The sequence below is a fragment of the Anser brachyrhynchus genome (assembly GCF_964034855.1).
Source record: "Anser brachyrhynchus genome assembly, chromosome: 1".
NCBI classification, from domain to species: Eukaryota; Metazoa; Chordata; class Aves; order Anseriformes; family Anatidae; genus Anser; species Anser brachyrhynchus.
The window spans coordinates 27070363-27085091 of NC_137694.1; the positions used below are offsets into that span (position 1 = coordinate 27070363).

Here is a 14729-nt window from a genome sequence, read left to right on the forward strand (position 1 = left end):
CCCCGGCCGCCGGGGGGCGGTGGGGGGGGACGGGGAGGGAGCGGGGCGGGGGCGCCGGGGGACGGGGGCACGGGGCTCGGCCGGCGCATGATGAAACGCGGGGAAACGGCGAGAGGCTGCCCCGGGAAACCGGCAGCCGCGGCCGTTAAATGCACGGGCAAACACGTAACGGCAGCGCGAGCCGCCGCTGCTTGCTTCTTTCTTTCTTTTTTTCTTTTCTTATTTTCTCATGTTTTCATTTTTCTTTTATTATTTATTCTTTTTTTTAATTCTTTTTTTCTTGTTCTTTTTTCCTTTTTCCCTTTTCTTATTTTTTCTTCTTTTTCTTTTCCTTCTTTTCTTTCTTTTCCTCTTTTTTTTTCTTTTTCCTTTCTGTTTTCCTTCTTTTATTTTTTCCTTTTTTATTTTTTCCTTCTTTATTTTTTCCTTTTTTCTTTTTTTTTCTTTTTTTTCTTTTTCTTTTTTCCTTTTTCCTTTATTTTCCCTTTTTTCCTTTTTTCTTTTTTTTTTCTTCTTTCTTTCTTCCACTCTTTCTCCTTTTCTCTTTTTGTGCTTGGCTTTGCGTTTTTCAGCAAGGATTTTAGCCGACCTTCTCACAACGCAGCAGAACTTCGAGCCTAAAAAGGGTTCCCTGTGGGATCAGGATCATACAGATGTATTTTCTTTTCAGTCTCTTTGCCTAACCTAGTCTTCCTAGGATAGTATCAGACGCAGAAGACTACAATTTTATGTGCACCCTATCTTGTATATTCATGTGTACCACGCTCAGCACCACCCTGAACTGCAAAGCTCCCCACTCAGAGGATAGATACCACATGGCAAAGTAAACCAATGTCTTATTAAAAAAAAAAAGTGTAGACAAAGCACAGCCTTCAAGTAGTAAAACTGCACTTCTGTGAAATGCATTTTTCTTCTACCATGACTTACTGACGTACTGCATGAAACAAGATTTGTCAACAGACCGTGCCAGAAATTCAGAGGCCATTTAACGTAACTGGTTCCCACTTTCCTGATGTCCCACGGCTTACAAACATTTATGTACCGCGCACTGTGCACTTTAATTTGTCTTGACCTCTCCCCTTCTAAGCTCCTACGGTCTGTTTGGAGTGGGATAATGCTCTACAGCACCTTGGGAAATAGCTGGCATTTCTTAAGCAATACTGAAAGAACAAGAAACCCTGTCGAATGGCCCAAACTGATAATAGCCACACTCTCCTGGGATTTTCTAGTCTGCCGATGAAGAAGTCACCATAGATAAAACACAGCTTTTCTAGCATGTTTACAGTACCTAAAGGACATTGCAGCAAAGTAAATCTGCAGTCTTACAAATTTATACCTTCTTGCGGTACCAAAGGCACCCAGGCTCACAAATTTGTTCTTCCACAGGACGTGCAGCTGGGTAGGCAACACTGGCTGGGGCTCGGGCGTTCAGAGTTGCCAGGATCTTCGGATTAAGGGAGGTGTTGCCATATGGCAACACTGGTGTGAGACTGGCAGAAGTTTTTCCCACTAATAAAGCACAAAACTTTATTTTAATTAGAATATACAGATGGCATTTTGAAAGAAACTGCAGAAAGGACATTTATAGTTAAATTACATGCCACAGAAAACCACATTTCAATTATTTCTGCTTCCTCTTCCAGTTAGAAAGGAAATACTTAAGACATATCTGAAAAAAAACCTTATTCCATCATAAAATTATTGCTAAATTAAAATATTCCTCGCATGTTCTCTTTGTTCCTCTCATGTTCTCTTCGTTCCTCTCACGTTCTCTTATGTATTAGGAAAAAAAGAGCAAATTTGTCACATAATTTTTCTCTACATATGGTAGTTTTGAGAATATCATTGCCTACATTACAAAACTACGATCGATTCCTTTCCTAGAGGAAAGACACAAAGGTTTTTGAAAGCACAAAGGGTTTAAGAAAAGTCGAGGAAGAAGAACCGTGCGTCCCAAAAGCAACGTTTGCTCGAGGTGAAGAGGAGTTGCCCATTAGGGTATCTTGAGCCACGGCTGGCACGGTGTGCTCAGGCGATGAATTAATTGCGTTTCTGTTGCCACCACTGAAGACACCGCTGAGCTCCCAAGCACGATGCCCGCAGTTCGGGCTCTGTTTAACACTAATTCTCCCTCCTCTCTCCATTCTGCTAGCAAAGGGTGCCAAGTATTAACACAAAGTTTTAAAACATCCGTTTTACAAGTCAAAAAGCAAACTCTTCAGTACTATAAAGAGGTTTTATTAAGATTTTATTAAGTGTCTCCTGGCTCTGGGCACTCGCTCCTTTGCTAGGTCAAGACCTAACAGAATACAGCTGAAGTGGCCATTGCAAAAAAAAATAAAATAAAATAAAATAAAATATCATTTTAAAACCATCTTTTACCTTTCTGTTCTGATTTTCCACACGACTGTCTTACTCAGTTAAGTGTTTTCACACAGCTCCTTGGGCACCCCAGTCCTTACTTCTGCGAGCCTTGCAGGTGCCCACACGGCTCATTTACTTGCCATAAGCTGAGCCCGGGCTGCTCACTTTCTGACGACTGTTGATGACTTTGCTGAATTACATCAGGAAGTGGACGCAGTGACAGTCACTGCACATGAGGTACGGCGAAGTTATCGCTTTCTTCCAGACGGGAGGATCCCTCCTGAGCTTGGGGCCTGGCAAGTAAGAAGCAATAGATGCTACCAGCATGCAACAAAAGGCTAGGCTTAAGGTCTGCGCCCGTGCACGTGCACACGTGTATATACAGATGTAAATCCACTTGCACATAGTGTGCCTGTTAAACGTATGCAAGCCCACATTAAACGATATCAGGGATGAACTGGAGATGGCAGTCTAAACCGAAATCCATGATGCTTATAAACAGCCTGCCAACGTGAGTGAAAGCACTAAAGGAATTGTCATGGCATGCTGTTGCCAGCACTCTTCAGGAATCCCAAAGCCTTAATAAAACCGCTTAAACATGTAGGAAAGTCTCTTTTCAGCTAAAGCACACACATCTTAGCCACAGCCCAGAGAACTGAAAACATGTTAAAGAAGACTGAAATAAAAAATCTTGCTTAATTTACAATTTAATCAATCTATTTTCATTAAAAACAAACAAAAGACTCCTAAATACTTTACTATGGACTTCTGAGCAGGGTGCTCAGCCCGAAGCTTCTGATCCTTATCTTTTAAGTGAGATGTTATGGTACTACAGGAATATGCTTCAGCTGAAAATAAGATAGTCGTATTTCAAAATATGCCACCATATTTGTGTACTAAGATCACCGCTTCTCACAAAGTTAAAAAAAAAAATAATCTTCTTCCTAGATTTCCAAGCAGCGTGCAGGTTAGAGGACAGGGAACGAAGCTCCGCCTGTTTTATCTGTTCATACAGGAGGGGCAGCTGAAGGAGCAGGAGCTGGACCCCCAGATTCCCAGGGATCTGTTTAAACTGAAGGAGGATGGAGAAAACGAAGAGAAGGCTGACATGCCCTGAACACGTGGGGCTGCCCATGGCCATGAAGACTCAGGCAAAAAAAAGAGGATGAAGAAGAAGGTGTGTGGGCAGTTACCGGGGAGGGAGGAAGGGCAGCCTGGAGGAAAGTCAATTACGGCTCTTACTGACAAGAAAAGCAACCGGGCAGCTGCCTTAGCTGCAAGGCAAGTCACAAATACAGAATTAGACCTGGCTCGGTTAACAAGATGCCGATGGAAGCACAGTGCAAAGAAAAGAGCCACCAAATAGTTAAGTGCAACTCCAAGCTGTGTTTCAGTATTTTCAGGTAGCGTTAGAAATAGACCTTAGCCAGAAAATCAAACCAAACCAAAATCCAACCTGTTTTCCTTTCTTCTTTTACCTTTTTTGACTAACAAATGACTTTTCTCCCTAAAAATCAGACAGGTATTCCACCCTGAACATCAGCAGAAGCAGGTGTCAGTGCAGCGCACTGTGCCTCCTCCCAACCACACCTGTTTGCTAAAGCTTATTGATATATCTCTGGAAAAAAAAAATCCACAGAAGTATCTGCCAGTAGCACTTACATATTTCTTCTGATGTAGATTGACACACACATTCACTGAGCTATTTTACGAAGATCCTTTGTAAAAATCAGGTGGCGTACAGAGCCCCGTCAGTATTTGTGCGAGATGGTACGTGCTCAGGATTCGTAAGGAAATACTAAAAAGCCGCAAGGTTGGCCTCTGGTCAAAACAGAGCTCTTGGCAAGCCGGAGTTTGGCATCGGCATCCACACGTCTTGGTACGTCACAGGAGGCAGACGGAGCTGCGGGAGAAGCGAGGAGGCAGAGACAGACAGCGGGGAGCCCGGGGGGACCGGCCCTGCTGGCGGCCTCCCCAGCTAGGTTGAGGGGCAGGACGGCAGCTCGGCTCCCTGGACCCGCACCCTGGAGCAGAGCCAAGCGGTAAGCCTGCTTCTCTGTCCTGAGATGAATTTGGAGGCGCAGGAGAGGAGAAGGCACTGAATTTCCTTGCTGTTCAGTATCTTGCCTTTTTTCGTAAGATGTTGAGTGATTGCAATTTGCTTTGTGTTGTCGCTGTACCAACAAATGGACCTTTTTAGCAGATAAAAATGTCTCAATTACTCTATCTGAAATCTGCAATTAGTGTATACACAGCATCGTTTATTTTTCCTGTCACAGAATCCCAGAATGGTTTGGGGTGGAAGGGACCTCAAAGACCGCCCGGTTCCAAACCCTGCCATGGACAGGGACACCTCCCACCAGACCAGGTTGCCCAAAGCCCCATCCAGGCTGGCCTTGAACACCTCCAGGGATGGGGCATCCACAGCTTCTCTGGGCAGCCTGTGCCAGGGCCTCACCACCCCCACAGTAAAGAATTTCTTCTGAGTATCTAATCTAAATCTTCCCTCTTAGTTTAAAACCATTACCTCTTGTCCTAAACCTATACTCCTTGACAAAGAGTCCCTCCCCAGCTTTCCTGCAGGCCCCCTTTAGGCACCGGAAGGCTGCTCTAAGGTCTCCCCTGAGCTTTCTCTTCTCCAGGCTGAACAACCCCAACTTCCTCAGCCTGTCTTCACAGGAGAGGTGCTCCAGGCTCTGACCATCCTTGTGGCCCACCTCTGACCTGCTCCAACAGGCCCATGTCCTTCTTGTGCTGAGGGCCCCAGAGCTGAATGCAATAGTGAGCTCAGCATCAACACTGCGTCTTCACCAGCTAGTTATCGGTAGAAACCCAGGAAGAAGTTTTCTCCCCTTCTTTCACCAACAGACTACAAGAGGTTTTGAGCAATTGATGTATTAATGTTTGCTACTCTCTGTGGTGATCTCCACCACCAATGAGAGCCACATGGTTGCAGCAAATCCATCATCTGCAGTGAATACCCATTATTATAAATAACCTTGGCACTTCTTTCATTGGGTCCATTACTTGAGTGATAACTTTGATTTTTTCACAGAACAATTATCCTTGGTTGTGGGAGTGCCAAGGTTGTGTCTGTTGTTTCTCAACCATGTCATCATCTGTGTTTTGATACCAGGCACTGGGTCACCACATCGTGACAGCAGTTACAGTTTATTCAGAAAATTTACTATGTTCAGGAATAACCTTATCAGAAGGGTGAAGTATCCAGCGGTTGAGTTTACTATTTGGGAAATTATGTAGCGGCTGTCTCTACCTCATCATCTCAATTCAGGTACTGTAATTCTGGTCACATTAACTGCTAGTTGCACTGCAAGGCACACAGTACCCAGCTGAAAGAGCTGAGGAGAGGTCCCTAGGTTCCTAACCGGAAGATGATGCCTCACTAAGTTTATTAGCAAAGTGGAACAGGACATCTACCGAACACTTTTAACAGATTCTTCTCCTTGCTCCTTCACTCCAGCTCCTCTTACACCCATAGATCAGTCATCTAGCAGCTTCTGACCTGGCCTTGTAGCAGAGCCCTCAAACAGCAGCAGCACTTCAATTCTTCATGAGCAAACGGCATTTCCTTTCTCAGCAGGTGTTTCGGGTCTAGGCTTCTGCAATTGAGCTGACTCCTGGCATCCACCAGTGCACACCTACAGGAACTTTAAATGGGCTCCTGAATGACACACGCTTCTTTAATACTCCATGAGATGTTCTGGCTAGCGGCTAGCTCAGGTGGAGTGAGAATACTACGACCTCTAGCATATGTTGCCTTGTCAACTCCGATTGAACACTGCTCCTTTTCTTTTCCTCCACACAGAAGAAAGGTAGGAGAAAGCACACCACGTGCTTCACAGCAGAGAACCGGGGAGCTGTGAGGTACAACAGTGGTGCATTTCTCCTCTTCAGCTTTGACTGACATCAGTGCTTACAAGGTACTGCTAAACGAACTGCCTGCTGTTGGTACAAACATCCCTGATAACAAAGATCCACCTCATCGCCCCAGAAAAGTTCACAGCAGCCCTCAGCTCTTCATTCCAGGATTCCTAGTTCAGGAGTCGTTTGCTGGCTGGCCCCCATCATCAGGATACAGAGCTGTCTGTTTTGTGCACTCTCTGTGCCTTTGTTGCCACTAGAAAGGGGTATCGCAGGGGACATACCCAGCTGTATTTTTTATTTATTTTGTAATAATTTAGCATGTGTTTCGAAATAATAACAGAAATCTTCTCACTGTTGATGAAAACAATGCCAGGGAACACTACAGCCTTCAATGCCAGTTCCTAGCAGGAGGAAATCCAAGGACTCTGTTAATACCATGATAGCCTGCAACATCGCCGGGACCTAAATTAACAAGATGCAGAGCAAAGACAATCTGCTTTTGAAAATGAACAGAAACCAATGAGCAGGATGTAAAGAAATTATTTAAAGTATTGAATTTCATGTTGAAATTAGAATTGCTGGGATTAGTCTTTAGCCTAAAATCTGCACAGTCTGGAGACACTCTTCAAATACATAAAACATGTCCATAAAATGTATTTGAAGACAGCTAAAACAAAAAGAGGTTAAGATCCAGCAAGGAAGATTTAACTTTTCTTAACGCCTACCCTAATAATACCACTACTGAAGGCCTACAGGAACTTGGAGAGGAAACTTAATTTTTATCATTAACTATTTCTTTCAGAGCAGACAACTGTCTATCCCACCAACTACAGCCAAGGTGCAGCTGGTGCCACCACACTGTGCAATAAGAACCAAGATGAGCTTTTGCTTCTTCCCCTTGAAAGAAGTGAAGACTCCTAACAACACTACTGCTCAGTTGTCCGATCAAACATCTGACCTTTGGAGTCGTTAACCACAGCAGCTTTGTGGCCAACTACGCCTTTGCTTCCTCTCGTTCATATTTTTACAATGCAGTGAAAGACTTGCAAAGTTTACCCGTTTTACATCATCTGAAAGGGGATTTAACAATGCAGCTCCATGCAAAAGGAAAGAGGAAAGCGGATTTCTTCCTGCTATTTAGTTTAAAACTGTTAATGGCTCTCGAAAGCTCAGATTTCTACTCCAGTTGCTTGTGCAGCTATTAACCTTAAGTGTCACAGCAAAACTAGAAGTGTACTTAAAAGTGTGTTCATCTTTGGAGTACCGTTTGATTTTGTAATTAACTTACCCCTTTTCTGAGCTTCTTTTCCCCTATTTCCAAATTACAAAGAAGCTATAAATGCATGTTGTTAAGACACAGTAGAAACAAATGCTAGGTCAGTATACAGACCGCAGGTTACCAAAGATTCACAGAGGTATTTGGGGCAGTACCCTCAAGATCTTGACTGGATTAAGACAGACTGGAAGGGAAATAACAGGTCAAGCTCTCCTCAGAGCTGTAGCATCAGACTCACACTCTTCAGGCTGAATAGGAGACGGAAAATACATATTCAGTCGTACTCTTGTACCTCTTACAATCTTGGTGACAGATCTTGTGTTAGAACTAGATATGTTGCCTTATCCAGGAAAAGGCAGGATGATGGCATCCCAAACCCACAGACATAGCTGGAGCCCTTGCTGGCACCTCAATAGCACAGCAAGGTTTTGAACATTTCCACCATTCGGAGCCTGACTTTCAAGCACCCGGCTTCTGCAAGATGCCTAGTCCTGAGACAGTACGCACCACAATCCAGCACCCAAGGAAGTCAACACATTGAAGAGGCAGGCAGCTCAAGCAGCTGAAAGGAAAACATTTAATAGTCATTGCATCCCAAGAAAATGGAAATTAAACATGTCTTCCACTCGAGAGCTTGTGGCTGTGATTTTTCTGTTAGATGCATAAACGTTTTACTTGCAAAATAGGAGGTAGCCTGGTTTTCTTGTAGCCGTTTGTTTGAACATTTACTCCATGAAGTCCCTCCTTTACCTCATGGGGCCAAACCTCTTTTCTCTACCTAAGAAAGGTAGCCTAGTTTCCAGACATACCACAAGAGGTAGCTTTTGACTCTCAGCAGGCTTGCCTACTCACCACAGCAACTGGCAACCCATCTGAGGAAATCTTTAGTTGCAGCAAAAGAAGCTGTGAGCATGTTTCTCGGAAACCCTCCTCACAATGCTGCTCGTCTTGCATTCACAGCATTGTGCCAAAGCCATAGCTCAGCCTTCTACATTATTATTCCTATATGACTTCTGAAATAAGTTCGAAGGGTAAACTACTTGTTTATTAAAGGAACTACTCCAAATTCTTTTGCTGTTAACTACGGAACTGGATTCTGTACACACTTGACACTGAAATATATTAAGGTTATTCAAACAAAACCAAAATGATCATTTCCTACAGGTGATTATGAGCATGTGCTGTCTACCCCCAAAAGCAACCAATAACTCCTTCTGCAAGCACATTTACAAGCCCATAAGCTGCAAGTTTTTTCAAACCACACCTAGCCAAGTAACAGTCTTTATATGCGCCTCTGAGGCTTGTTTTTTAAACTCTTGACAGGTTTGCCTGTGCACATTTTAATTGATATGCAAGAAAAGATGCACAGAAAAGTCTAAACATTTTTACAGAATATGTTCAAGGCAAATATTACCACTCTTACCCTCTCTTGTGATGAGCACATGGATAAAAATCATGCTGAATGTTTCCAATTACAGATAAGCCAACCACAGTAACAAAGGAAAACATTACAAGTGAGAAAATGTGCCGAGTGTTGAGCCTGCTTTTCCACAGAAGGAATAAAGTGCATACCCTCACTGTTCCTTTCCTTTAGCTTTTCAAAGAAAATTGGAGTTGCCACTGTCAAAAGCTGACACTTCTGCAAGGTTATGAACAAACTCTAAGTTTAACCTAAACCTAGGTCACAGTTTTACCAGAGGATGAACACTTTCAGTCTTTCCAGTAAAGAAGTGTGACTGGAACTACGGTTGTACCAGAAAGTAGTTTAGTATGATAGGAACAAATCCATAAAATCAGACACTTGGCATTCAACCTCTATGCCTACACTATATAAAGTCTGGAAGTTTGAGGGGTAGGTTTAGCGTGATCCTCCGGACATCCTCAACATAGAGGTGGCTTCAAGCTGTCTGAAGGACAAACTATTGCTATGGACCCACGTCCCCAGCAGGAGCTGGAGTCTGCTTGGTGCAAAGCCAGAGCACAGTGCAGATTTCTTCAACAGGAAGTGAACTCAAGCATGCCCAAACTGCTTTGCCAGCCAAACCAGTGTGTGGTCACTGAGGATGAGAGAAGGTTTTACTCCCAAACACCACTGGTGTAGATCCGGATGGTCTTTACCTGAAGAGGATGCACCTATTAGGATGTTCAATCTCAAACAGTACTTTCAACCTTGAGCTGAATAACCATTTAACGAACTACGTTGCAGTGTTCCCAGACAAACCAGCAAGAAGAATTGTTTTTAGTGTGTAGGATGTAAGAAGCAGAAGGGATGTAACTAAAATTACAGTGATGGTAAAGTCTTGTTCTACCTGTAGTATGATTTTTAAGACAGACATACATAAAGGGGGTGCTCAGGAGAACTTGAAAACAGAAGTATAACTCCTGTTTCATATGTTCAAAGAGAACAACTATTTACTTGCATACAAGTTAAAAATTTCTCACTATAAAGGGGCACCGAGATGCATAAGGTATAGAACGTTTCATAAACACAAGCATTTTACAAGTCCATATTACAAGTAATAATATCTAGTACATCAGCATTCCACAATACAAAGCTTGTCTTTATATTTAAAAATAGAATATAAACAAGTATTAGGTCACATTAAGACAATCACCACAGCAAAATTTCTCAGAGAAAGTGCTTTACCTACACAAAACCCTACACAAAATACCCTAAAACTACCAAGCATTTCTAAAGTTCTCCAATTTAACAGTAGAGGTTAAAAAAAAGTGCAAGTGACATCCAAAAGTTTTGAGAGAAATCAAGAACTCCAAATGTGCCGTGATAAATTCAGGTCAACTTCATCTGGGGAGTCATTACCCCTAAATGTGATATAAGATACTATTTAGAAGAAGTAACAATATTTGATTTATTTCTAAATCACTTTACTGAAGCTGTAACTTAATGGATGTGACATTCAAGGTGTAGAACTATCTCACAGACTAAAAATTAGCACATCAAGAAAAAAGTGTAAGTAATACAAAAGTATTCTACCAAATTGATAGGCTTAGAATTGAGCCTGCAGGATGCTATTCTTTGAAGACAGCAATCAAGACTATTGTAGGACCGAATTAACAGAGATGAAAACACAACCATAGAGTACTTCACAGTAAAATACTTCTTTATTAGGAATTCGCTTAAAATTAGCTTTTTATTTCAGGTAAGAAAAATAGCATTCTGACTTTTAGCCAGTGCTGATCCTGGTCGTACACAACTTTCTAACAGCTAGTTTAATTGCACCACTGTTGCCCATTAACAGTTCTCCTAACTGCCCGTTCACTGTTCTTCATTCTTTAGCTTGCTCTTAAGTATATGTTGAAGAAAATACTGCGACACGGTTTGTATTTAGATCTTAATGAAGATTGACAGAGTGACTAGACAATGACTCAGGATCCGTTATCAGCTTGCATACAGCTTTTATAAGCTTTCTTTTAAACAACAACGTGGTTCAATAGCTGATTTACAAAGACAATTACAAGGGAAACTCTCCAGGAAGACTGTTGTAGAACGAAGACAACTCTTCTATGATACGAGTTAGTACAGTTTCTACTATACAGTTTAGTACTGTAAAGTAGCAGCAATTTCAAGGACTTAGTTGACTCTATACCCCTTTATAATAAAACATTGAAGAATGGTATATAGGGGTATTGCTATTACACTTCAAACAGTAAACTATTGTGTGTACTTTTTTTTTTTACTCAGTACAAGCTGAGATTCCTCCTCTTGCTATACTGTAACTTACAGTGTAAAGTGATTAATTGGATCATATTGTAAACAAAAATATACAACCCTTGTGTAAGCTTTACTGTTTAAGGAGCCTGCATAAATAAATACCTACCTTCTAAAAAAGTAAGCCGCTTATTTTTTCATCATGAGCATATAATTAGATAGCATCTTTTAGAACAGGTTTCCATCCAATTAAAAATGAAATCTTGAATTCACTGAAGTGAAATACAGCATTTGTAATGATGGCTTTTGCCTGGGCTTTTAAATACCTAACATCCATTTTCAATACCAGATCTATCAGACAAGGAAAGTATAAAAATGTGTTATTTTGGGGCTTGTAGTTTCTTCCATATGAAGCTGTAAGATACACGTCAAGTGGACTTCCATAGGTAGATGTTTCTTAAATGAAAATGGAAACAATGTATGATAATATTGCAGCAAACCGCAAATACACTGAAAATAGCCAATGGGCCACAAGTTTGCAGCTGTTTTAAACAACCCTTTAAAAATATATAAATAGCAAAAAAATAGGCCGTGTCAGGAAGCAATTTGATACTCAAATAAATAGAAAATTTGCATTTTAATGTCACATTGAGTTTTAGTACATTTCAATCCAAGAAAAAAAAAATAAACTGACAGACATGGTAATGAGTACAGGATTATATATATTACAATATGCCATGTTATAATACATTTGTGGCTTTATGATAAAAACTCAAGGGCAGATGGAGTTTGAGCTCATTTAAGTAACTGTCAGGATCAAAGCATTAAATGAATTTCTGAAATAAGTACTTTTATTTAATTTCAAAATCTTGAAACAGCATTAGACCTTGGCCTTGGCCTTTTCTTTTTTAAGTTTAATTAAACTTAACATGGAGCTAGCTAAATAAGTATGCTGAAAGGTTTAAACAACATAGAAAATGCTTTCTCAATTTTACACTCAATTAAAGGGTAGATGATTTCAACAACAGCACCTATAGCCAGCTCCATGTTGACCTTGACCTAGAAACGCACACTACTGATCTCCACAAGGAATCCAGCGCATTTTGGAAGTTGTCCATTTCACATGAAAGCAAGAGAAAGGGTTATTATATGCAAAAATATTTTCAAACTGTTCTTAACTTGTAATTGAAAACTAAAGGCATGGTTTCTTCATTATAAAAAACAAATAAAGGTACAACAGAAACTCTAAAGGAAGATACTCAGCTACAATGAAGTTGCAACCCTCTGAAAAGAAAGAAAAAACAAAAAAGATCAATTAGCTAAGCTTTGTGCTCTAACCAAACTACTTACAGTGATTTTCCATGGCAAAAGCCCATGCTGACTGGGTGATCTGACAGTTCCAAATACTTTTTGTAATTTATTTGTATACAAGGACACTAAAATGATCCAGTCATGCAACGTTTGTTTTAAGCATTCTGCATCTCTTTTCCAATCTTATAGCTAAGAATCTTGTTCCAGTCAATCTTGGTGCGGGTAACTGGCAACTGTCGACGTAAGGCCTTGAAAGTAGTGTCTGACATAGTCTGATAATTCTCGCTGATAGCAGTCTGTCAAACACAAAGTCATACAAAACAAAGACACATGAAGAACAGAACCAGGATGCTATATAAGAAGTTAAATGATTGAGCAGTCTGTTATCTCTTAAAGAGGCTTAATAAAGATATGCTAAATTAAAATAATATCTTATGAAGAAAAGCTGTTAGATCTAGACTGAAACTATGTGAAGAAATTTAGACAGATGCAATAAACCTGGCTCTGGCCCAGGTGTCTCAGCAAACCCACAGTGTGTTAATCAGCAACATGAATGAAATGCCAATCTGAGTTAGCTCATACATCATTACTTCCAGACACCAAAATTTTCCACTGTTATTTCTGTGGGATGGTAGAGTGAGTCTCTACTTAAATATACACACCACGACTTAAATATAATGCATACGACACTTACTACAGTTTTATTAATGAACATTTTTTTCAAACTGACAGAGCAAGCTGTCTGAAATTTACCTTATGTTCAAGACAACTAACTTGAATAATGCTTACAGTAATAGTTAGCAAAGCTGTGTAACAGAGCAGTCTTCAAACAGAATCTGTATAAAAAATTCCACTTAAGGAATGCACTGAAACGGATCAGAAACACTGATATTTAACCACACTAGGGCCTGCAGAGTTGCATTTTCTGCTCTCAAAAAACAACTTTGAATGTAACGTTATGTAGGTGAGTGCAATCACCAGAAGGTTTGGAAAGGGAGAATACATTTAACAGCAGCATGTAATATATTTAGATCCGTAAGGAACTGCATTATCTTAGTATTAAGCACGTTAATTATAGAATAGTAGCTTTGGCCAAATATATGGTAATCTACACGAGTAAAGATATAGTGTGTTTTTCCACCAACGTACCTGATACTCATTTTCTGCAGCCTCTACAATTTTTATAAATTCCTTCGCTGTCTGGGCTTCATTCTAGAGAAAGAAAGCATTTGAATTAGGTCTGATGTACAGCGTGATTCTCAGAAGACCAATTACATTATGTTTTTTCCAGTAATTATGAGATGTGCGTAGATTCCACGAGAACACATGACCATTTAGTGACTAAAACAAAATTGAACTAAACATTCATCCAAAAGGCATACACTACATTCTTTGTTGCTATGCCTTAATTATTCTTGGGTATTGTGCTGGTTCAGGGTATGAGCTAAAATTATGAGGAAATAAATCAACCAAGTATGCAGCTATATAGGTTTATTTACATGTGCCAGGCTAACGTGCCAGGTAGGAAATGGTATTAAAAAAAATCATAACAGTTCAACTGCAAACAAGCATACAGATTATCATAGAGCTTATTACAATACTTTGATTTAAAATGTTATGGTTTGATAAAAAGACATAAAACAGAACAGTATTTGTAAATATGAAACTGCGTATGTGTAAGTCTCTAAAAACATGCTAAGTATTGGTGTTAACAGGATTGATGTTAAATTTCCTGTACAGCTTCAAGAACATCAGCTAATTAATTACAAACAAAACCAAAATTTCTTGCTTCTAAATATTCTGAAACAGGCAGCTGAACCGAGGCAGAAAGCACTAGACTATATCTACCTATTCGTGTTCTGCAAGAACAGAGGTTGGACTACGTGGCTGGGGGAAGGCTATAGCAGCCTCAGCTCTAACTGGTTTAAAGTTTCACTGAAATTGCACTTAGCAGCCGTCAAAGTGCTCCTGGACACTGTAGAGAGATGAAGAAGGTAGTGAACAGTAGAAGAAAATTACAGATGGGAAGGGTTTTGACTTTTCAGTGAACTGAGATAATGATTTAAAAGGCTCTGACACGGGGATGAAGAATTTGTGGTAAAAATTCTTATTTGGCTCAGAGAGAAATTAGGAATAAGAAAGTAACCTTCACTACAATTATTCATAGCTCCAGCAACAAGAGTTGCTTCAGTTAGTTATTTCATTTGTGCCCACTGCGGGTGC

The 14729-nt window shown here is 40.6% G+C and overlaps 1 protein-coding gene and 1 long non-coding RNA gene across 2 annotated transcripts in view; one reads left to right on the forward strand and one right to left on the reverse strand.

Annotated features, from left to right (window-relative positions):
* Positions 1-96: 96 nt before the first annotated feature.
* On the forward strand, positions 97-8153 carry LOC308194907. The gene is made up of 2 exons (XR_013951051.1): positions 97-3541; positions 3883-8153. It is a non-coding gene; the product is annotated as an uncharacterized lncRNA (long non-coding RNA).
* Positions 8154-11813: 3660 nt separating this feature from the next.
* Positions 11814-14729, reverse strand: part of CAPZA2 (capping actin protein of muscle Z-line subunit alpha 2) — a 29563-nt gene continuing 26647 nt past the window's right edge. Inside the window, exons 9-10 of the mRNA XM_080591465.1 lie at positions 13656-13718; positions 11814-12802 (exon numbers count right to left, since the gene is read on the reverse strand). Of these exons, the coding sequence (XP_080447591.1) occupies positions 12662-12802; positions 13656-13718 (204 nt within the window). The 3' untranslated portion in view covers positions 11814-12661. The remainder of the gene's footprint in view (positions 12803-13655; positions 13719-14729) is intronic.